Source organism: Fusarium flagelliforme (genome assembly GCF_020744385.1).
Source record: "Fusarium flagelliforme strain FIESC 12 MPI-CAGE-AA-0113 chromosome Unknown B0J16scaffold_4, whole genome shotgun sequence".
NCBI classification, from domain to species: Eukaryota; Fungi; Ascomycota; class Sordariomycetes; order Hypocreales; family Nectriaceae; genus Fusarium; species Fusarium flagelliforme.
Genome location: NW_025763506.1, coordinates 229,408 through 252,053, shown reverse-complemented (window position 1 = coordinate 252,053; position 22,646 = coordinate 229,408). Strand labels below are relative to the sequence as shown.

The following is a 22,646-nucleotide window of genomic DNA, read 5'->3' as shown; positions in this document are numbered from 1 at the left end:
AGACGCAAGATGATTGACGTCACATTTTGAGGAAGTCGTAAGCTGTCATCCGCATCAGTTCAAGCTCAAAAGTCGAGTGTAAACGGCACAGCAAGAGCTGCACTATCGAATAAAGGCATAAAACGTCGGTCGCTCGCCATGTTTGATGCTGAATGGGTGTCGTTGTCTTGGTTGAATTCGTGGCCCTGATTCTGCGCGTCAGCTCAATTGCGTCTTCGGGTCAGCATATCTCCGGTCTTTGCGGGGTGCTGACAGCCCTGGAATGCAACCTCTACCCCGCTAAAGCACCATCAGCAGTGAACCATGGAGATTCACATTAATCAGCAGATCGGAATACGCAATGAGCCTAGAAGTGATCAAATCTATCGTGGCACCTTCTAGAGTACTCAATCTTTCAATTGAAGCTTGTGTACTCCCTAGAACCAACTGAGCTGACGTGCATTGTAGGTCCGACGAGATGTAGAGGTGTTGCTCTTTGCGAGCAGTTAGCGGCCGATCCCTAGAAGCTTCAGTAATTCCTTCAATTACAGTACTCGACGACCCTCCATCAAGACGTAATTTAGCCAGACAGCCATGTAAGCTTAAACGCGGCTGTCAGCGATGTATCTACTTCGAGCAAGGACGCGATTATGGTTGACTGACGATAAATACTTGACTCCCTTCCATCGCAAGTAAGCTCTTTGAACCCATGTAACTCGTAGCAATGGCTTCAGAAACAGTGACCGAACGACCTCTCACCGCAACGGAGCCTGTCAGTACAGATGCTGCGAGTCCATCCAGGCCCATTGAAGCACTGCAGATCGAAGAACCTCGCAATGAAGAAGAAGACATCGTCTTTCCCACCGGTCCAAAACTCTGGTCAACAGTGGTATCAATGTGCATCGCCCTGTATCTCAGCGGCCTAGTAAGTCACCACTCCTAATATCGGCCTTTACTCACCATCACAGGACATCACAATCGTCGCAGTCGCAGTACCAAGTATAACCGACGAATTCCAAACTATAGCAGATATAGGATGGTACTCAGCAGCCTATGGCATGTCCCTCAGCGCATTCGTCTTCTTGTAAGTCACCACCACCAACAATCTTCACGACTAACACCCTCAGCTTCGGTCAAATCTACACTTTATTCTCCACAAAAGCAATCTTCCTAATCGGCATCGCAACATTCGAAATCGGCGCTTTAATCTGTACTCTCGCACCATCATCAGCAATCTTCATTCTTGGCCGTGCAATCAGCGGTCTTGGACGCGGTGCCATAAACGGCGGATTATTCAAACTTCTCAAACAATGCTTCCCTCTTTCGAAACAAGCCATCATGAACAGTCTTCTCAGCGGTGTGGGAAGTCTGGGTCTTATCACTGCGCCTACTATCGGTGGTGCTTTAGTAGATGCGTTTTCGTGGAGGGCTTGTTTTGGGATTAATATTCCCCTTGGTGTTTTGTGTTTTATACTTACCTCTTATGGTATTCATGAAGCGCCGCAGCTGAGGGAGAATGCGCCTGTTCTTACGTTCAAGGAGAAGATTAAGAAGGTGGATTATCTGGGTACGCTTCTTGCTGTGCCGGCTGTTACCTGTCTTCTCATGGCTTTGCAATGGGGAGGTACAAAGTTTGGCTGGGGGAGTTGGCAGATCATCGTCCCTCTGGTGTTTTGCGCAGTTCTATTCGCTGCTTTTGGATATCTGCAGTACCGTCAAGGCGATAAGGCTTTGATCCCACCAAGAATTCTGAAGCAGAGGAGTATCATCGCGGGTATGTGGTTTGGAGCCTGTTGCGAGGGAGTCCTGGCGGTTACGGAGTACTACATGTCTATTTACTTCCAAGGAGTTCGCGGATACTCACCTACCAAAGCTGGCTTGCTTGCTTTGCCTATGGTAGGTGGTTTATCTGTCGCTTTTGTTATATCGGGCCTTGGAACGACTTGGCTTGGATACTATTACCGTAAGCCCCCTGCTCCCCCACTGAACCAACACTGACATTCGCAGCTTTCATGATCGCTACCAGTATCCTAACACCAATAATCTCTGGCCTTCTCACAACAATCGATCTAGACGAACAAATAACCAAAGCAGTCCTCCTCCTCGCTTTCCTAGGTCTAGCAGTCGGTCTCGGCCTCAACAGTCCCATGATAGCCCTCCAAGCCGTTCTCCCCATCGAAGACGTTTCCCTCGGTGGAGCAGTCCTCACGTTCGGAGCCGGAATGGGTTCCGCTTTGTGGATCTGCGCCTCAGCAACGCTATTCCAAGACCGGCTGGCTCAAGAGATAAAAGCAGCCTCACCAGACACGAACGTAGAGGTCCTTCAAAAAGCGGGATTGTCAAAAATGAGAGAATCTATTGGTCCAGAGAAATTAAGGAGTGTGCTGAATGGATATGAGAATGCGGTTATACAGACCTTGTATATTCCGCTGGCTTTGGCGGTGCTTACTATTGTTGGATCAGTTGCCATGGAGCGCAAGTCCATCAAGAAGAAACAATCCTAGACAAGAGGAACAAACATGGCGAAACAAACAACTGCCGAAGAATAATGACTTGCTTTTGGCGCTGTCGCGTCCTGAATATGCATGTCTCTGATAAAATCATGTCATTGGCACCAAGCCATTTAGTTATTATGACGGTGTGGCGGCAAATTCCGTAACCAATCACGGTCTGTTCTCCACAAGAATGTCTAGGTTGCAAGGGAGCATGATATCATACTGTTGACACGACAGCTGAACCCCTGTTTTTTAACATCCGTACCAATTTAAGCTCATCAAATCCTCGTGTCAATCCATCAGTCTTGCATTCTTTACGTGACGATGGCGTCGTCGTTTAGATCTATCAAGCCGGCACCTTCGAGGGATGGGGCCTTTCGAAAAGCGCCGCAGGATCGCGTCGGGCCTAAACGAACAGGCATGATCAAATCGGCCTGTTGGGAGTGTCGCAAACGAAAAGCAAAGGTATTGAATCTTAAAGTGCGTGTTAAATGTATTATGCTGACATGGACAGTGCAATGGATTGAAGCCGGTTTGTGCGAATTGTGCGAAGTTGGAGACGGAATGCATATACGACGCGGATGTGCGTGAATTCAAAGTGAGAAACTTACAAAACGCGAATGAACGACTTGAAGCAGAGTTGGAGGCTGCAAAGATACTTTTGAGACAAGTAGCTTCGGGATCGGATCATATCAGAAATCTAGTCTTGGGGTTTCTGGAAAACGATAAAGAACCGTTGGAGATACTGCACGTGTTGAGGAATACGGAAGGGGTGGATTTTGCTATACCGAAGGTTGAAAGTGGAGAGAATGGTGAGTTTCACGCGTTAAAACTGGGAGGAAACAAGACTAATTGAATGAGCTGGTGAAGGTGCTTTGCCTTGCGCTCCGGTCGTTCCGACACAAGGGTATGGAATGAGCATAACGCCTATGCAGTCAGAAGGACTATTACCGGATACCGAATACTACAGCATGTCGGATTCAACAACAGCGGATAGTGCTTTTGGTCATCCCTCGATGCTCTATGCACCATTGTATAATTCGTCTTCCAATGGTTCTGGGGACGCCCCGAGATATACTGCAGTAAGAAAACAACTAACCTTAAGAAATTCTCGAGTACTGATATTGTACTAGTCGACGATAGAGAATTTCGATCAAAGCAATATCCAACACTCACAAGCCCCGGTACCGACAGTGGCATCAAGTAGTAGAACCCCGTATACCGCAACTCTACCAATTCATGCGCGTCAACAGGAGAACCGAAGTCTCTTCTTCGAACCGCTTTTCAACCATACAGACTTTTACCTCACAACTGCAGCGGGTACACCTGGACAGAGTTCGCACAGCGGTCAGCGAGGAGACTCACAGCAAGACGAATCCTTCGAGTCCGAATACTCGGCTTCAACCTTTGACGAACCAAAGCCCAACGAAGGAACGATGCGCATCCACCCCAACGTCAGAAACCACTTCAACAACCTCTCCCTCTCAAGCAGTATCCGCGTCAACGGGTATCCTCGTCACATCCAAGACGCGCAGATCCGCAACATCTTTGTACCAAACTGGGCCGCGACATCTCTCAACACCGTTCCAGACCCAGGCGGTCTTGACGACGCATTTGCCGATATTTACCAACAGGCTACGGGTCTTTTGAAAAACGGGGAGCCGTTGACCAAGATCTTTGGACATCATCCTAATGTTGCGGCGTTGTATGATCAGCAGGAGTTTGATCGTTCGTGTCTTTTGTCGCAGTGGGCGGCGAGGATGGTGCATAGTGTTAAGAGACAAGGTGAGTTAGAGATATTCTGGATGAAGATGAGGAAGGTTGCTGATGGTTTTAGGGTATGATTTTACTTGTTTTGCTTCTATGAATGTCTTTTGGTATGTTATGAGATGGATGATTCAACCTTCACCAGAGACATACGCCGCCATGCCAGAATGGATTCGACCGACGTACGCTACCGTCCATCTCCCCACGCAATAAGATACTAATACTTACTAGATCAAACCAACTTTTCACACCTCACATCAGCATGGCCGACTTCGTCCTCTGGCCCGGCTTCCGCGAACTCGTCGTGCAACTCCCCCATCTGCAAGAACGCATGGCTTGGCTGGCAGATATGTCAATGTTTATCAACTGCGAATGGCCTTACCCACTAGAACAAGCGCTTCATAGAAATCCCATTTCTGGAGACGTAGATCTCGTAGATCTAGCAAAGGTAAGTGCACCTATCTGGCGACAATGGTATACTGACTATCTGTAGCAACATGTTTGGACTTTGCAGTGTTGGTCTGTAGGACCATCTTTCAGACGATTCGTTACCAATGCGGATTCGTATCTTTTAATAAGACCGGATGAGGAATCAGGTAATGCATAGAGTCATTTCATTTTGGGAAAGGGTGTACAGGAAAAGTTATACAGGGAATACATAATCATGGTGGACTAGGATAATAATTTTGGGAAAAGCATGACGATAGGCTATATAGATAGTAATAACGGACCGACAAGCACCGAACTTCACTACACCAGATCAAATCTGGAAATCTTCCGTAGTATAGTGGTCAGTATGCAAGCTTGTCACGCTTGAGACCCGGGTTCAATTCCCGGCGGGAGAGTCGCCACCTGCAACATGCAGGATTTCTTTTTTTCTTTTTCCAAACTAGATGGGTTGTTCAGTGTCTTCTTTTTAATGACAGAAGAATCTCAATATTGTGTTGTCAGGGTTGTGTAGTCGTGTGACCCAGCGAAATGGTCATAAACTCTATTGCCAGTGGCGTGAAGCATTTGCCGCTAAACGGGCACATTAACCGGACCGGTCGTTTGTTAAAGTGATTGCATGAATCATGCATTGAACAGTGATTGGTATTTAAGAGCAACAAAGAAATTCGACCTGGCGGGGATTTTCTTTCTTTTGTTACTGAGTCTGACGCCATGGACTTTCACGATACAATGACGCGGATAGCCCAGTACGCCATTCCAACTTATCAAAGCCGGGGCTGAAAGTTTGCTAACTCGACAGAGCTCGTGAAAGAGGCGAATTCACAGACTTTACATTCATCTGTGAGGGTGGGAACGTAGAGGTTCATAGAATTATTATATGCAGCCAGTCTCCTGTATTCCGAGCAGCATGTTCTGGCCCTTTCAAGGCAAGAAGACCGACCGCTTTTCGAATTCTTGGCTAATCAAGATCCAGGAAGCAAAGTCTGCAACCTATGACTTAACGTCTGATCAGCATGATATGGTTCAGCTTATGGTTGACTATCTCTATAAAGGCGACTACTCAGTGGACCTGGACGAAAGCATCGAGGACAACTCAAAATGCGACTCTCCAACTTTATCGACACATGCTGTTATGCACTCACTAGGCGACAAATACGACATCGAAGGTCTCAGAAACCTAGCAACACAAAAGTACTGCTCAGCATTGCAAGGTAGCCTGAGCGTCACTGACTTTTTCTCATCGATCCCATATGTCTACACCCTGACACCCGAAAGCTCAAGAGATCTTCGAGATCCGGTCCTGGCATTTGCAAGGAATTTGTTGGGCGGCGAAGGACCGACAACCCTAGGCTTTGTTCGAGATGAGATCGACGAGTTGTATATTGAGTGTCCGGAATTCGTAAAGGAGCTTCTTTACTCTTTGTTGCAAAATCCCTTGTTGGGCTATTGTCCTTGTACGGGGCTGAGGGACACGGTTCCTGTTGAAGCGAGGGAGTGCCGGTGTAGGAAATGTGGAAAGAGTGGTGCCAGTCTTAGACGTCCATAGAGGACAAGGACTTACACAGGCTATGGGAAGACCTAGAAATCGCAAAGTCATTTCAATTCATTGGGTGTTTACTGGGTATCAGGAAGATTATCCTCTAAGATTTAGAGCAGCAGAAATAAATAGCCTAAGAGTTAGTGTAGATATAACAAATCTAAATAAATTAGGATATCTTTTAGAAGATCTTATCCTAAACCCATCTGAACCACATAATGGGCTGTGATCTCGTTTCATGTTCGAAGTTGTGGATTGACAGCAGGCATGGTGATAACATTGATGGGAATGGCGTACATTGCGGTAGCAAACAGAGGACTGGTGACGTTACACCCTTCGGTATCAACATCAAGACTGTGTTACCAGCCAACCTTTTGTTTCGCCTCGTTGGCAACTGATTTCATGTAGACAGCCTGATTGTGGGGTTTCAGAAGCTCAGTTGTGAAGGTGGTGTCCGGGTTAGAACTTGATATCCAGCTGTTGTAGGAATCGAAGAGCGACATCATGGTCTGCTCAGCCATGGAGAGAAGGCTCAAAGAAATTTTGTTTTGGCTCTCCCATGAACAAAGTACAGCGGCGTAGCGATTGTCTTCTGTGGCCTTTCGTGCGACTCGATAGTGACAAGATCGCTGTTCCCTTCCACTTGTAGTTACTGCCTCATGACCCTTCATACGCCTGACCACTGAATGGGTTTGTCCAACGTAGAATGCAACCCTGCCAGATCCATCCAAATCAACATAGATTCGGAGGTAAATGACCTGGCAAGAGTTTGAGTGGGTTGTAGCATCTGGTAAGCCAAGGAGGTCGTCTAAGCTGAAGCTGCCGTTTCTCAGAATTCGCTCGGCTTCAGGGACTATGCCATCCTGAATCGTGTTGAATTGTTCATGAAGTTCACATCGGAAAAGAGTTCAGCATAGCGCTCGGCGTCCAAGCCAAGTGGCATTACTGTTGCTGTATCGTGACGGGCGCAATTCCAGAATGCTCGGAGATACCGCTTCAATTTGGCGCTTCCAGATTGCAGCGAGCTGCCAGACGTTAAAGTGACCACGATGGGCTGTTGATCTTGTTGCTTGTCGAGACGAGGACAGAACTCAGTTCCAATGATCATAATGCGCAGGGGCAGCACAACTGTTGAAGGACTTAGTTAGACGACAGACAGGTACTCTTGATTAGAAACTTACGATGACGGTGAATCCCATCTCTGATGAACAAGACTATGCCCATGTCACCAGCTGGATTTCGCATGTGTGGAAAGCCTTGTTAGTTCTTGTAAAGGCGGAGTTTGCCGTTGTGCTTCATGCGTTGGGGGACATGGTTCTGAAACTCGAGGGGAACTGGAGGTGCAGTATCGTCATATTCGTAGTTCTCCTGTAAAACAATTGCCTGGGGGTTTAAGAGCTAGATGGAATGGGAGGGAATTCCTGGAACAGGAGATCGGTCATCGTGACTCCTGGAAATACTGCGCTTGACGCAATACAGGAGGTACGATAAATGGAGCGGACGATGGTGTTGCAGTAAGTGTGGTTGAACGCTTTTGTCTGATGAAATTTTGAAAAGGGAGAGATACCAGTAGAGAGAGAGAAAGGAACATTTGAGAAAGGAGAAGTAATTAACTGGTGTGTGCCTTGAACTAAGTCTTCAAGCTGGCGATGGCAGTGAATCATTAGGGTCAGTAAGCTGAGCAGCTCGGTCAACTCTGGTAACACTCCTTTTCCCAAAACATCTCCAGAACATCTCCAAACACCTCCAAAAGCACCCAATAATTGCAAAGTATATTTTACTACTACAATCTCTTTCTATATCCCTTCCTCTTCAGCTTGTGTCCTGAATGCACCTTGCTCGGCACCCACCATAATTTCGCTCCAACCCAACGGCGTACCTTCCCAATATCGCTCCTCAAGCTTAAGACTTCTTCAGACCAACTTCCCGTGCTCTTTACTTTGTTCGATTGAAGATATTCTGTCCGAGTTTATTTGTAAGCATGTCTCAACTCCCAACCACCATCGACGCCAACACGACAGTCACCTGGCCTGAGAACCTGCCGGCTGTTCAGCCCGAGAAAGCCCCCGTCTTTGACGATGTCCCTGAGGATGCTCTCTCATTCCTGAGCTAGAGATGATTCATGTTGCTCCTGTCGCGTTGAGGCTAGACAAGCGTCAGGGTTTCAGGAGAATTGGCCGCGGAGAGCATAAGAGATGAAATAATTTAGTCATCTTAGACAATATCAGGCTATCATTTAGGCTACTTTATTTCAGTAACCTAAACCTTAGAGGACAACTCTCCTCTCACCCACCTAGACAAGGTACAAATAGTAAGGTGCTGACTTAAAAGATGCGGTTTGGAATTGAGGTGAACCTTCAAGGAGTGACTCTTCTTGCAATCCCGGCCATAAAGTTCCATACCAACAACGCGATAGGCTGTATATGAAGCATCAAACTCCCAGTCAATGGTAGAGTTTGGCAGATGACTGTAGAAATGCTCAGCCCTGCATATCACGGACATTCTTCAGACAACGTCTAGCCTTGCAGCTGACTGAGCCAGGATCTCGGTCTGACGGTGGTTTGTCGCTGATAATCAGCGGAGGACGCATCTTTGGACGGTTCCACACTATAACAAGCATAGCTTGTTGGCAAAATTCCCCGAGTTGCTGGCCAGCTTAACCCTACCCGCCCATTTATATCCAGTCTACATCAATGGAGATAACTTAATTGTATAACGATTGATTTTAAACTGTAGAACTAAGCTGACGTGAGTTTATCTTAGTCAGCCTGTTGCTGAGCATGCCTATACCAGTTAGTTCCCTGAAGCTAGTTAAAATAGAATAGCAAGGATGTTACATCCAATCGGTGGTTCTGTTACAGCTATGAAGGATTGTAGTAGTGGCTGTGTGTCAGCACGGCATAAAATAGATTAATCCTGCCACCTTTCAGTAATATGGGGGACTATATTTACCAATGCTTATGCCCCCAGTTTGGGGATTGTTTGTCGCATCGTCAACTTCTTATCGTCCTCAACTGTGTCTGAAAGCTATGTCCAAGTCAACTCCCAACAAGAGATGGACAGCCTGGATATGGGAATCCTGGGCGCTTGCGGGCTCTCTGGTGTCACTCGCCGTTATGATTGCTCTACTGCGCGTCTTTGATGAGAAAAAAGTCTTCGTATGGAATACCATCACGCTAAACACCATCGTTTCCATCCTCTCGCTGGTTACGAAAGCGAACCTGGCGTACGTACTCGCTGAGTGCATGGCGCAGTGGAAATGGCTTCTATTTGCCGACCAAGAGCGACCACTCATGGACTTTGACCGCATTGACGCAGCGACTCGGGGCCCGCTCGGAAGTTTGAGAGTTCTTTTACGAACAAAGAAAGCGTGAGTGTTCCGAGAGGGAACCATATTGTGCATTGAGGCTTACATGGTAGCTGCTATAAGACTGAGTTTACAATTCGGTGCTGCGTTGACTTTGTTAGTGGTTGGGCTGGATCCCTTTGCCCAACAAATTGTACAGCTTCAACAAAACGTTGTTTTTGAGCAACGCAGTGCCCAACAACTTGGTGATGCTGCACTTATCTCTCGGGCAACATCCTACTCCATGGGACAAACCACAGTATTACAAGACACTGACATGAACGCCACAAAATACAACTACACCGTCGTCGACACCCAGATACCACTATCGATGCAATCTGCCATCTTGACTGGGTTGTCTCAATCACCATGGGAAGTGGCGCGTGAGACGCTCGTGCAATGTCCAACAGGAAACTGTACATGGGATCAATTCAACACGCTTGGAGTTTGTCACAAGTGCAACGATATTACTTCCGATTTGAGGCGTGTCAAAGATTTCGGAGAGGCGTTGTTTGCACTCGGTAACTACCGATTCGACGGCTATAGCATTCCAAGCACTGCCTTTTCCTTGCCTAATGGTCATTTTATTGCCAATATTGATGGATGTCCGCCCTACAGTGGCGTATTCGCGGGATGCGAAAAGGAACAGCCCTTGGTTATCTATCACGATGACAAGTATGTTACGACATCATTTGGCACGGGCAACCCAAACAAGACCAACTCGATGAAAGAGATCGATACTTTAATCTGGTCAATGAGTGTTATATATCCTGATGTTGACTGGGTCAACAAAACATCCCCAAATAATATGGGGAATGAAGAAAGCGACTCAATTAAGTGGCCAGATGTTCCTTTACATGCTATGGAATGCGCACTTCATTACTGTGTAAAGACTATAGACTCGGCTGTGGAGGGAAACCAGCTTGTCGAGAATATCACAGAGGCTACTGATGCCATTCGAGACCCCGACTCCTGGCAGCGTTTTCCTGAGCGCCAGAATAATTTGCCTGAAAACATCCCACCGGACGATCAAGTCGACAGCCTGGAGTTTAATAGTCGGTACTCAACTGTGGGCTATTCAGGACTTGTACTCAAATTTCCAAATAATGAAACAGAGCCATGGTACAGCATAGAGTCAGAGTCAGTCTTCTCAATCAGTGCACACTTTCAACAACTCTTTAAGAAAAACTACACCGAAGGAAGCAGGATGAAGAGGGAGATGGAGAAGAAGCTTGGGAAAGGAGCAGTCGGTATTAACGGTGCCACACTAGGGCTCAAACAAGAAGATTTATCAACCAAGGCCTACCCACCAGCACTTCGTGGTATTTGGACTTGGACTAGGACGAATATGACAAGCACCTTCGAGTCGCTGGCCACCAGCATGACTAATGAGATTCGACGAAATTACGATGCTAGAAGCTCACAAAAGTCTGGACAGAACATGGGCCGTTTTCGAGATGGGACCATGACTGAACTGGGTAGTGTGGGATTGTTAACCGTCATATATGATGTCCGATGGCCATGGATCGCGCTTCACGCGGCAATGCTTCTTTTTGTTGCTGTCTTCCTCTGTATCACACTGATAAACTCCAGGTCATCAGAAGCAGCGCCATTGTGGAAGAGCAGTACTCTGGCGACTCTTCGTCATGGGTACCAAGTTGGTGATGTACTGGCAGGTGCGGATACTGTTGAGGATATGGAGACCAAGGCTAAAAGAGCTTATGTCAAGGTGCAGCGAACGGATAGTGATGAAGATGTTTTATTACAAAGGGTAAGTAATAACAGGGAAAATAATTAATAGAGTTAGTTTATACTGGTATATTACTTTATAACTTTAAATCTTATTCTTAGAGGTCTGTTGTAATGTCTTTACTATTTGCCTTAGTATGTAGTAGAGAAATTAATTTTTAATATCTTAGTATTAGTCTTAGCTTTCGAGGCTTATTGTATACTCGACGATTTAGCTTCCCACATTCCTGACAGTGCCTTTCCAAGCCATTCAGAGTTTAAATCTCTATTGGTCATGTTGAATTTACTGGATGGGCCTTCAGAAAAGAATGCTTTCCATGTCAGAGCAAGCTGAATGGATAGAGAATATAAGGAACACGGGAAAACTTGTTTTACAGTTATGGGAGTAACGTCGCGGTGTCGGCGCCTGTTTCTTATAGACAGTGGGCATTTGGGGTCTTCTTGCGGGTCAACACAAGTTGGAGACGAAGTGTGGATAGTATCGGGATGTCCCGTGCCGTTAGTTTTGCGGAAGAGTGATGATCATGAGCGGTGCTATATGTTGGTTGGTGAGAGTTATGTGCATGGCGTCATGAGTGGAGAGGCTGCTGGGCGGTCAGTCGCGTGGCAAGAAATAGACTTGGTCTGAATAATGCAATTGAAGTTTTTGAAACTTGTATCTGATATAATATTTCCAGGTAATTTTGTCCGATTGCTCACACGACCTGCGTGTTTTGATGAGCGAAGCTTGTTGTGTGAACTGACATTGAGTGATGTTAGCGCCAGCTTTGTGGGAGGGTATCAAACTGCTCTGGGATCACATTCAAGAATTGCAAAAGTGCAAGTGTAATACTATCTGATTCAATGTCAATCTTCGGAGCAATCTATCAACTTCGCCACCTTGATAACAATCATACGACTTGAATTTAGGTTGCCGAGGTTATTCTATAGGCTCTAGGGTATATATGAATTTCTCGCAAACTCAATCTTGCGGCTAGAGCGGCCAATGCATGGAGCAATTAAAGCGTGGACCTGTGAAAGACGTTACATTAATGTGGATATCTCATTTTGTTTCATGCACAGGGGCAGATCAGTGGAGATATCCCATTTTAAACTCTTCAATCTATTATTTGAACTAAGATAAATCTGTCTTCAGAAAATTAATATAAAGCATCTACACTGCTTACAAACTGCTTAAAAACAGGCCTCAGCGTCTTGGCATGTCGTAGGGCAGTCCGCTCGTTGATGCTATGATAGCCCTATGCTAGGATCTTGGGGCGTTAGAAGCGGATTCGATTCCACAATTCAAACTAGACAACGGCGCCGTTGCAGTATTTACCCTAGCTTCGTTCAGCTACGAATCCGCTTTTCGTCTAGTGTTTCAGGAGAAGTGTTCACCGCTACGGACTGATTTAGCAATATCACCGGCCGGCGGATGAAACATCCTTGACTAGGGCATCCATACATGTGATGGTAATGAGCTGTTTAATGCAAAGATTCCAGCTATAAGTACTTACCAATGTTGCATCCTGTAAGGAGACCTGACCTAAAATCCTCTTTATATTTATAATCTTTATTAAAATCAGTCAAAATGGCCGTCGGATCTAGCAAGCAACTCAACTTCACTGAGTACTATAACCTCATCGACGGAAAGCTCGAAACCACCAAGGAGACCCTTCAGAATACCAACCCTTCTACCCTTGAGAAGAACTACCCAGTGCCGGTTGCGACCCAAGAAGATGTTGACAGAGCTGTAGAGGCCGCCAAGAAGGCATCCGATTCCTGGTCTGAGGTCCCGTGGGAGGAGCGAAAGGCCCTAGTAATCAAGTATGCCGAGGGTATTGATGCTCTCAAGGATGAATTTGCTACCCTGCTGGTCAAGGAGCAAGGAAAATCTGTAAGTCTGACACTCATTGTCACTGAGAATCGGTTCTGATGCGAAAATAGATGGCAATGGCCCATTTCGAGATCATGTTGGCTGTTCAGTTCCTCAAGGGATACGCATCGCTGCCTGATCCTCAGGAGGTGATTGAGGACAAGCCAGGAAGTAAAGTCGTTATAAAATACGTCCCTCTCGGTGTTGCTGTCGGCATCGTGCCTTGGAACTGTGAGTAAATTCTCCTGGAAACAGGTTTATGCAAAGCTAACAAATCCAGTCCCTATCTTCTTGGCCACTGCCAAGATCGGCCCAGCTCTGATCGCTGGTAACTCTTTCATTCTCAAGCCATCGTAAGTTTCATGTTACCTTTGTCACGACAAGCATAATAACCCCCGGGACAGACCTTTCACTCCTTATTGCGGACTGAAGCTCGCTGAGCTTGCTTCCCAGTACTTCCCCCCAGGTGTCGTTCAAGCACTCAGCGGTAACGATAGCCTCGGACCCTGGCTCACCGCCCACCCCGGTGTTGACAAGATCAGCTTTACTGGATCTACAGCAACTGGAAAGAAGGTCTTGGCGAGCGCTGCGCCAACACTGAAGCGCGTTACCCTCGAACTGTAAGTCGACTCTTGATAGTAAGCGAACAATAATTAACGTAGCTAGGGGTGGTAACGATCCCTCCATTATTTGCGATGATGTTGATGTTAAGGAGGTTGCTCCCAAGATCGCCTTCGCAGCGGTCATGAACTCTGGCCAGGTAAGTTGCGGAATGCCCTCTAAACTGAACTCGGCTTACGAAGAAACTAGCTCTGCATGGCCATTAAGCGAGTTTACGTCCATGAGTCGATCTATGACGAGTTTGTGAAGGAGCTAGCCGCAGCCGTCAACAGCTTTACCGTCGGTGATGGTATGGATGAAAAGACAGCTCTGGGTCCCCTTCAGAACAAGATGCAGTTCGATAGTGTTAAGAACCTACTCGCCGATATTGAGTCCAACGGTTTCAAGCTGGCAGCTGGCTCAACAAGTGCCTCAACTGCTGGCAAGGGATACTTTGTCACCCCTACCATCGTTGAGAACCCCCCCGATGAGTCTAGAATTGTGGTTGAAGAGCCATTCGGTAAGTCACCCTCTCGCTTTAACTATATGGCACTAACATTCTGCAGGCCCTGTCTTCCCTGTCTTGAAGTGGACAGACGAAGCGGATGTCCTCCGACGTGCCAACGATACTGCTATGGGTCTTAGTGCCTCTGTCTGGACTAAGGACTTGGAGAGGGCCGAGAGAATGTCCTCCAAAATCAAGGCGGGTACGGTTTGGGTTAACGCACACGTTCAGCTCGACCCTAGAGTTCCCTTTGGTGGTGCCAAGCATAGCGGTCATGGTGCTGAGCATGGTATTGAGGGTATCAAGGCGTACTGCACTACTAAGTCCCTGTACGTCAACGCGGCTTAGATCGTTGAAAGTAGTTAAAGGGCTTGTCTCACTATACATACGACATAAAAATACACAATTATTGCATGACATCGTTTGAGCCCCAGCTTATAGCAACTAGCCCCCCAGTGCTGAAAGTTGTGATCAAAACTATCTGATCGACTGTGTAAGGGTATACTATAAATTAGAACAAAAGATCAACCCAAGGTACGGCTTAATTACATTCTCTTTTAAAATCCTCCTGAAACTGAGGATCACAAGTCCCTTGGATCTCCGACACTTCAAACTCCAAGCTCACATAAATCTGGCATCCTTCGCCACCCATAACTCTCCCTGCCTCCTCGCTGCCCCCATACTTGAGGACCCTCTGCGCCATGCCCTCAGCAACAGCCTCATTTCTACCAGGATCATTCAGCTCCACACCCTGGCTATACTTGGCGAACCCAGCGACGGCGGCGTAGCCTAAGCGTCGAGCGTAGAGGAAGGCGAGTTGTTCATCGATAATGTCAATGTATCTTCTTGCACAGGAGAGCTCATCGGTCGCGTTGGCGGAGCTGCATACTGTTGCAACAGGGACTTGAGAAAGGACGTTGGGGTCGTAAGGAGAACTAGGTGACGCCTTTGGGAAGTTTTCAAGCGTTGCGTTCAAGGACGGTTCATAGCTGCAGGATGAGGTACACGTTGCGAGAGCAGTGAGTCCGAGAAGGAGGTAAGCTGTTGAGAATAACGACATATCTAGACAAGCCATATGGTTGTTGGAAAACAAGTTGGAGTCGTTGGTCGTGCGAGTCAGAAGATAGAGATATTGGCTTCAGATAGGAGAGGTAACGGGGTATTTATACTTCTTCCTAGACAGCTACTTTGTCAGCTGCCGGGACCACCATACACGTCATTCACCGTTGCCGAAACTCTATTCAGACTCCACCACTAACTCTAATCACCGTTCATGTCTATCTCAACTCGTGTCTCTGCTCAGCTGCCTGGAGTTCAACGGGGTTTTGAGAACTCGGCAATTCGTAAAGTGGTGGTGCCGGCGAGGTGGAATTTGGTGGCTTGTGACCTACAAATTGGGTATGTTCTCCCATGGGTGCATTCATCGCCTCATCAGGCTTAGCATGAAGGCCACTATTCCGTCTCTTACGTCTCCAGAGAAAGAATCCCAACAGTGCCATCGCAAGAACACCGAGTACAGCTCCTATTACTATACCTGCGATCGCACCGCCTGAGAGGCTGCTGGAACCGGAATCGGAGGACGAGGATGATGCGGAATCTGTGGCTGCTTCACCAGACGAACCTGTTGTCGTCCCTGAACCACCTGTTGACTCGGGAGGAGGCTTGATGTTGCTTAGCTATCGAGATTGACATCCGAATGCTGGAGTTAGACTTACGTTTGTGAAAACAGTGCTGTAGGCGTCATCGTCAACGTTGCTGACACTGGTCATTAGCCAACGCTGCCTTTTTTGGTATCCATCGAGATTTGGGCTCATGAAAACGGCGCTATTGGGAATCACATCGAGGTGATACTTGGTGCCATTTGCGACATTTGTAAATAAATATGTTTCAGTCTTATTCGTCCCCCACAGAGACACATCCCATTGTTGCGACTCGGTTCCATCACTGTCGGTTAGACAGGCGCGTGTGCGTCGATTTTCGACCGATTCGAAATCCCGATAACATACGGCGAACTGCTTTCGTGTCGTCGTTTCGGAGCAGCGGAGCGAGTATCGGCCTGGTGTTTTGCCTATGGGTTGCTGGGAGCTTGGTTAGAAAAGTTGGACATAATGTCGCGTCTCTGTGAATGGAACGTACAAACTGCCAGTATGTTTTCCTGTTGCCAACGCCAAAGACGCGAAACCCATCATCCCCGCTTTCCTCCTCAAACGTTTGTAGCATGCTCTTGAAATCTCCATTGTAATCGTCGACGTTTTCTTCGGTCAGATGGTACCAGACGTTGGGGTCGATGTCGGTCGCCTTTTTAAGATCCGCAAAGTCGGACATGGTGACAGTTTTTGGGTTATTCTTTCGTGTTTTGCAAATTTAAGTGGCCGGCCGATAATAGCAGAAAGAGTCTTACGAAGAGCTGAGAAATTGTGGAAGATAAAAGGGGGGCTTCACTACTTTTGCTTATTACTTTTATGGTCCGACTTTAAGATCGACATCTGCTTAGCCCCCAATGCTGACATCCCGGAGCCATGTGGTAATGATCTTCAGGCATCTAATAAGACATACCTTAGGAACTAATTAGATTGAGCCCGCCCTATGGATACTTTATTTTAGCGCTCTAAGCTCTGTAACTTGCACAGCCTAAAGTAAGAATCTGATAATTGCACCAAAATAGCGCTTGCACACTAAAACAGGTGGTATCCACGGGGCAGGCTCAATCTCATAAGTTCCTTCGGTAGTCATTGTCACGCAACCTAAGAAAACAATGGCTCACTTGAAGTGGCTGCTAATTTGAGGACGTATAGTGCTGTCTAATAAACAACTCGACATCCGTCTGAGCGATGCTGAAGCATAAAGTTAAAGTATACAGCGGTAATGATTCCACGGCGATAAGCTAGCGGCCGTGATCCTTACTGAATGCTGGGTGAGATGAGATCATAAGGCCGATAATAGACCAATCAGTCCAATAAAGAGGGCTGGGTTATCGTGATGGCGAATAAGGATGATTCAAACTCCTAACCCTTGTATGGTGGCTGGATTCGAGACGCTGTCCTGCAACTTTCAGAGGTGGAATATTGAGCAGGATGCTAATCCCTGGACGAAGCTGAAAGGGCTGCACACCACATTGTCTGCAATAGGCTCAAGGCCTGCAATCATTGTTACTATTTGATCTTGCCAAGCCCACTTCTTGTTTCCCGTCGACGCGGTACGACACACTCAAAATGAGGGCCTATTTACAGTCCAGCACCATTGTTCTTCTTCTTGTGTTTCTGACCACAGTCGCTGCCAGGCGTGGCGGAGGTTCTTGGGGAGGTTCTGGTGGAGGTTCCAGCGGTGGAGGCTCGAGTGGTGGGGGCGGATCTGGAGGTGGCAGTGGAGGTGGCAGTGGAGGTGGCACAGTCGAAAATCCGCCCCCAGGGTTTAATCCATGGTCTTACCAGAATAATGGTATCGATGATGAGAACGACACCGGCTGGAAATGCGACCCCAAAACCTGTGGATGTCAGCAGTTGACTGAACGAGAAATTGTTTACGGCCTCCCGGGACTCTACTACAATGGCACCTTAACGGTGCAGCACCACATCACGAATAGCTCATCCTGGTTGGATAAGGGCCCCGGAGCCTGTGGCATGGCTGATAATGAGCCCAACACGTATAAATACCCAGCTCTCTTCTTGGTCGCCCCGACAGGAAACAAGACAGATACAAAGCCTTTCCATTGGAGACTATTCGGGTTCCAACCAGCCGACCAGACTCTGGGAGCCACCGAGTCCTACATTGACATTTACCAACGATGGGTACACCTGAGGTCGAGCGATTTTGTCGTGTCTGGAACACCGTACGGTGGCACCTATTTTTATGATACCTCCATAGGACGTTATACGCTTTCAGATGCCACGGATCGTCACAGAAACACCACCGCCTACTGGTCGACCAAAATCACCAATTCCGACATCGAGAATCTCTCTGCCCGTGCCGTCTACAAGACAAAACCACCGCTACTCGACTTAGATCCGGACACAAGTAGACTTGAGCCCGCCTCGAGTCAGTACATCACCTTTAGTGACGTGTGTGCTTGGAACTCAGAAATTCTGACCGAGGACTATAAAACACTCCAACGCAGTAACTTTACCAGCAATGACCATATCAACACGACCACGCCAACGGTATGGCTGGAGCCTGGTGCCGTGGCTGAAATGAAGGGTATCGGCGCCTCAAAGATGACTTTCACTCTTCAATCAAGCCTCGATGCTGTAAGGCCGTGGATAAATCTACGACAGGCAAATTGCGGGGACGGCGCCAAAGAAGGAACTCAAGACTATGCGATTGACGATCCATTTGAACTCGGATACTTCTACTACCTAACGAACAACGACGAGTTGAATGTTTGGAGACTCGACCTATCCTTCAGTCTTTCCTTCGAGGGCAGTCTTGTACGCGAAAATAGTACACGCATAAATGGAACAGACAAAGATGGTCTTATCTTCGAGGCTACATATGAGACTCCCCCGCCGGATTATACACTGCCTTCGGAATCTGATGGCTCGTCTGGCGGCTCGAATAGTGCGTCGGGTACAGCAAGGCTGTTGCTACAGAGCTCGAGTAGCTTTGTCGCAATCGTCAGCAGCTCTACGGTATTATGGCTCTTGTTGGTTGGTTTGATGTGAGAAGGTGCTGTGCCAATCCGGCTGCGGAGACCAATAATTAGCGTCGGCTCTCGATTCTAATTAGTAGGGACTGCATTCCAGCGTTAGGCCTTGTATGGAGGGTCAGTCAATATAAATGTTATCGTAGTAATGCTACAGTATTCAGGGCCGGGTTCATATGCCGAAATGAACATAAGGAACCCAGTAAGCGGGAGCCGGCTCATCCTCCTCGCAGGGTATGATGTCTCTTGCTTTCCTATCCTCTCCTCGCAAAGCCGAGTTGCCATCTTCCTCCATGCTATCTAACCAAATATCCCGCATCGCCCTCGTAGCCCTATGCAATCCCCGGCAAACCGAATCATCAGTCATCCCCCCTTCTCTGATGGTTTCATATGTGATACGCGCGACATCAACGCAATGCTCATCCTGGACTTTCCAAAGTGTTCCGATGATATGCCGGAACCCAGCTAATTGGCAAGCACTAATTAGATGGATGCTCTCATCGATGAATTGCTCATCTTGAACACGTCCTGTGCTGCATGCTGATAGATACGCCAGAAACGGTGACTCCTCGTGGAGGTTTAGCTCTAGAAGATTTGCCACTGTTAGGGGATCGCTAGCATTACTGAAGCATAAGTGACTTTTTGACGGGTTGCTTCTGTCTGTGTGGCCGTGTCCTGCAAAGTGAAATATCTTGCTGCTTCGCAAATGCTCAAGCGCTTCTTTTTTGTCCGACCCGGCAATTACGGGCGTCACGCTCATGCTCTCACAGATATTGCTGACCAGTTCGACTTCCTCTTTTGCTTTTGGAAGAGGAGCTTGACTCTGTGTGTTTTCCATGGCGACTAGAAGAGCTTGAGCGGGACCTTTTCGGATCTCTTGACGACGACGTCCGTGTACCAATGCCTTTACAGAAGGCGCATATGAACATATCACTCTATCCATCACCGTTTTCCCGGATCTCTCCAAGTGTAGTCCTGCCGCATGAATAGGAAGTCTGCTCAATGGGCCGGTAGGAACCCACCAGACATGAGGCCAATCTTGTCCGTCCTCTGGTGTTTCTGTGAAACCCAGATGATCCAAGATGTTGCTCATAAACGCGTTCCAAAGGATCTCGAGCGCTTGCACACTCCCGTATTCGTGTTCGGGCATAAACTGAAGAGTTTGGAAGTCTTTCACCTCTGGAAAGACGAATGACATGAGATGATCTTCCTGTATTATGATAGCGTCTACACCCATCCAGCTACTGTTGAGCACAACGACCGGGCCACAGTCAGCAGCCGAAAGCATCTGATTAGTAGTCAGAGGACCCAGGAAGTCTTCAAAGCCTGGATTCTCTCGAATCTGGACTAGTAGTCCATCGAAGGCCTTGCCAGCGTCACGACGACGACGTCCCTGAACTCCGTAGGTAGATGAGTCTTTCTCGGTCACATTTGAACCAGTCGAAGAGTCGAGCTCGTCTCGAAGGCGAACAAATTCCTCTGCCAAGTTGGGAAACACGTTTCGTAGCTCCTTTATATCTGTCCGAATCTCATCCAGAGATGAAGCCAGTAGCCCACGTCCCTGCTCCAGGATAGAAAGGGCTTCTGAAGGCTGTTTGCCTATCCTCAGTCCTGCACCCGCCGTATTCGCTGCAAGGCCAGCGGCATGGCTCAACAGATACTGCCGGTCAGCTGTCTCGAGCGAACGAACTGCTGCAAGCATTGGAACCATATCTAGGGCTGCGCGTCCTATCTCATAGGCCTGCTTGTATTCCGGACATAACGGCAGTATCTCTGATGCAGCTTTGATGCGACGTCATAATTCGCCTGTGGGATGTGCTACCGCTAACTGGATGTTCTCGACTGCTTTTTCCATATCCTCTTCAATTCGTAGTGGAGTGTATCTGGTGACGAACAGCTCTCCTATCTTGAACCAATGTTGTGTCCGCGTCGGAGAGACTTCAGGTGTCAAACTCAGCGCCTTCCGTATAAGTTCGATGGCTTTATCCAAATCATCTACAGACCCTTCTCCGCTATTGATCTGCTTCCGCAGCAGTGAAGAAAGAGTTGTTGGGGCAAAGGTTCGTCCGGTGTATTGTTTTACGGTGGCATTGGCGACCTCTCTGCTAAGCTGGATACTCTCCTCCATATCCTGTGCTGACCGAAGCGCAGTGTGACGATTGTCGAGGGCTGACGCAAGTCGATTACGATATGTATTGAAGTCTGGATGGTCTTCTGAAACATCAGCAATAGCCTTTCTGGACATGTCGATTGTCTCGTTCAACAGTGTGATGTCTCCGAAGCTGCGAGTATACTTCTTGTGCAACACAGATGCAAGATTGTGGAACTGAACATGTCGAGCGGGATCATCTTCAGGTGTTGCATCGACAGCCAGCCTAGCATAATAGACGGCCTCATCTAGGTCTTCTAATGAACCACTCGCTCGGGAGCGATCAGAGAGCGCCATTGCCATATTGCTCAGCGCTAGCCCCAGCCCCGGCTCATCCTTGGGCGTGACTTCCAGACTCTCCCTCCCATAACGAATAGCTGCGTCTAGATCGGCCGGGCTCCCAGTTCTTTCGTACAGGGCAGTGAGAGCGGCAGAGATGTTGTTGAGTTGAGTAGACCAGTCAGGATGATCCTGTCCAGCCTTTTCAACCCAGGTTGTGCCAAGAATGATTGATTCCTCGAGGTCTTGTAGTTGGCCCGTTCCGAGGTAAAGTCCATGTAACCGGAGGAAAAGGAAGCGTGTCCGAATTAACCATTCAGGGTCATCTTCTGCAGTAGCGGCAACTGATTCTCTGGTCAATCTTATTGCGTCCTGTAGGTCCTGCACATCTCTTCTCTCATTAAAGAGCTCATCAACTGTTATAGCCAGCTTCCACTGCCGAGCTGGCTTGGTAAGATCTTGTTCACTCTTGACTGTAGCTGATTTGTTCCCTTCCGGGTCATCGTCGATTGCAGAAAGGGCCTGTCTTCGAAGCTCAACAGACCTCTCTAGATCTTTCAACGCTCGGGAATTGAGATGTTTAAGATCGTACAGCTCTGCAAATATGGCATACCACAGTAAAAAGTCATGGTGAGGAGAGCGAACAACAGACAGCGCTTCGTCCATGTTCGCGGACGCATCAATAAAGTCTTGCTCGTCACCTATGCGAGCATACCTCTCTTTCAGTAACACAGCGAGGTTGATTTGTTGAGAGGCCTTTCTGGAAGAGCCATCGGCTATCTTCGGCAACGAGGACTTTGACAGACCAATGGCCTCTTGCAGAACGGACATATCTTCAGTATGGTAGAAGTAATCGCCTAGCTGCTGCCCAAGCCAGTACGAGTACTTGTCGATGTCTTTAAAGTCCAAAGAAGACTCAATAGCCTTCTTCTCGAGAGAAACAGCCTCTTTGATATACTCTCCACTGGCATCAATGTGCTTGTAGCTTTGATAGAGGGACCAAGCAAGCGCATGTAGCCACATCGGACGTTGTTCAGTCCCTTCAAGGGTCATGGCCAGTCCTTTCCTTGACACTTGGATTATCTCTGGGATCTTACTTGTGTCATCGGTTTCTCGATAACAGTCCACCAAGCGTTGCAATGCAACCTCAGCTTCTGATAGGTCATCACATCCAGTCTTAGTCTCGATCGTCGGACCATTTTGCGAACCCCATTCCCCTCCGTTTTGTTGACTCAAATTGCTTACTGAAGGCATGGTGAAGAATGGAGTCTCTTTTCGCGACTCAAGACAAGGTTG

The 22,646-nt window shown here is 47.7% G+C and overlaps 10 protein-coding genes and 1 non-coding gene across 11 annotated transcripts; 7 read left to right on the top strand and 4 right to left on the bottom strand.

Moving 5' to 3' along the window:
* Positions 1-597: 597 nt before the first annotated feature.
* On the top strand, positions 598-5,089 carry B0J16DRAFT_285959 (major facilitator superfamily domain-containing protein). The gene is made up of 11 exons (XM_046124067.1): positions 598-904; positions 948-1,063; positions 1,107-1,942; positions 1,987-2,398; positions 2,816-2,939; positions 2,989-3,286; positions 3,336-3,556; positions 3,608-4,259; positions 4,312-4,423; positions 4,473-4,689; positions 4,735-5,089. The coding sequence occupies exons 1-11, from the start codon at positions 704-706 to the stop codon at positions 4,846-4,848; spliced, it is 3,303 nt and encodes a 1,100-aa protein (XP_045982243.1). The 5' UTR covers positions 598-703; the 3' UTR covers positions 4,849-5,089.
* On the top strand, positions 5,015-5,086 carry B0J16DRAFT_t170. Its single transcript has one exon. It is a non-coding gene; the product is annotated as a tRNA-Asp (tRNA).
* Positions 5,090-5,326: 237 nt separating the features above from the next.
* On the top strand, positions 5,327-6,372 carry B0J16DRAFT_340215 (uncharacterized protein). Its single transcript, XM_046127645.1, has 3 exons — positions 5,327-5,437; positions 5,491-5,617; positions 5,665-6,372. The coding sequence occupies exons 1-3, from the start codon at positions 5,403-5,405 to the stop codon at positions 6,235-6,237; spliced, it is 735 nt and encodes a 244-aa protein (XP_045982242.1). The 5' UTR covers positions 5,327-5,402; the 3' UTR covers positions 6,238-6,372.
* A 215-nt stretch (positions 6,373-6,587) lies between these two features.
* Positions 6,588-7,473, bottom strand: B0J16DRAFT_383657 (uncharacterized protein; the record flags this gene model as incomplete). Its single annotated transcript, XM_046131356.1, has 3 exons — positions 6,588-7,091; positions 7,175-7,356; positions 7,410-7,473. 3 exons carry the CDS (start codon positions 7,471-7,473, stop codon positions 6,588-6,590), a joined length of 750 nt encoding a protein of 249 aa, XP_045982241.1.
* A 1,784-nt stretch (positions 7,474-9,257) lies between these two features.
* On the top strand, positions 9,258-11,372 carry B0J16DRAFT_303691 (uncharacterized protein; the record flags this gene model as incomplete). The annotated part of the gene is made up of 2 exons (XM_046124688.1): positions 9,258-9,598; positions 9,659-11,372. 2 exons carry the CDS (start codon positions 9,258-9,260, stop codon positions 11,370-11,372), a joined length of 2,055 nt encoding a protein of 684 aa, XP_045982240.1.
* A 15-nt stretch (positions 11,373-11,387) lies between these two features.
* B0J16DRAFT_340213 (uncharacterized protein) lies at positions 11,388-12,153 on the top strand. The gene has a single exon (XM_046127644.1). The coding sequence runs from the start codon at positions 11,658-11,660 to the stop codon at positions 11,949-11,951; it is 294 nt and encodes a 97-aa protein (XP_045982239.1). The 5' UTR covers positions 11,388-11,657; the 3' UTR covers positions 11,952-12,153.
* Positions 12,154-12,842: 689 nt separating this feature from the next.
* B0J16DRAFT_371549 (Aldehyde/histidinol dehydrogenase) lies at positions 12,843-14,698 on the top strand. Its single transcript, XM_046130417.1, has 7 exons — positions 12,843-13,199; positions 13,250-13,409; positions 13,459-13,531; positions 13,583-13,798; positions 13,845-13,938; positions 13,989-14,298; positions 14,345-14,698. The coding sequence occupies exons 1-7, from the start codon at positions 12,894-12,896 to the stop codon at positions 14,629-14,631; spliced, it is 1,446 nt and encodes a 481-aa protein (XP_045982238.1). The 5' UTR covers positions 12,843-12,893; the 3' UTR covers positions 14,632-14,698.
* Positions 14,699-15,427, bottom strand: B0J16DRAFT_340210 (uncharacterized protein). Its single transcript, XM_046127643.1, has one exon. The coding sequence runs from the start codon at positions 15,356-15,358 to the stop codon at positions 14,825-14,827; it is 534 nt and encodes a 177-aa protein (XP_045982237.1). The 5' UTR covers positions 15,359-15,427; the 3' UTR covers positions 14,699-14,824.
* B0J16DRAFT_340209 (uncharacterized protein) lies at positions 15,428-16,676 on the bottom strand. The gene is made up of 3 exons (XM_046127642.1): positions 16,420-16,676; positions 15,999-16,361; positions 15,428-15,944 (listed from the first exon to the last, which is right to left on the bottom strand). Exons 1-3 carry the CDS (start codon positions 16,606-16,608, stop codon positions 15,561-15,563), a joined length of 936 nt encoding a protein of 311 aa, XP_045982236.1. The 5' UTR covers positions 16,609-16,676; the 3' UTR covers positions 15,428-15,560.
* Positions 16,677-17,447: 771 nt separating this feature from the next.
* Positions 17,448-19,065, top strand: B0J16DRAFT_414082 (uncharacterized protein). The gene has a single exon (XM_046133407.1). It carries the CDS (start codon positions 17,496-17,498, stop codon positions 18,939-18,941), a length of 1,446 nt encoding a protein of 481 aa, XP_045982235.1. The 5' UTR covers positions 17,448-17,495; the 3' UTR covers positions 18,942-19,065.
* Positions 19,066-19,094: 29 nt separating this feature from the next.
* Positions 19,095-22,604, bottom strand: B0J16DRAFT_397950 (CHAT domain-containing protein; the record flags this gene model as incomplete). The annotated part of the gene is made up of 11 exons (XM_046132351.1): positions 19,095-20,440; positions 20,480-20,506; positions 20,540-20,582; positions 20,613-20,693; positions 20,745-20,828; positions 20,862-20,882; positions 20,922-20,942; positions 21,006-21,027; positions 21,064-21,785; positions 21,825-22,126; positions 22,157-22,604. 11 exons carry the CDS (start codon positions 22,602-22,604, stop codon positions 19,095-19,097), a joined length of 3,117 nt encoding a protein of 1,038 aa, XP_045982234.1.
* Between the last annotated feature and the right edge of the window lie 42 nt (positions 22,605-22,646).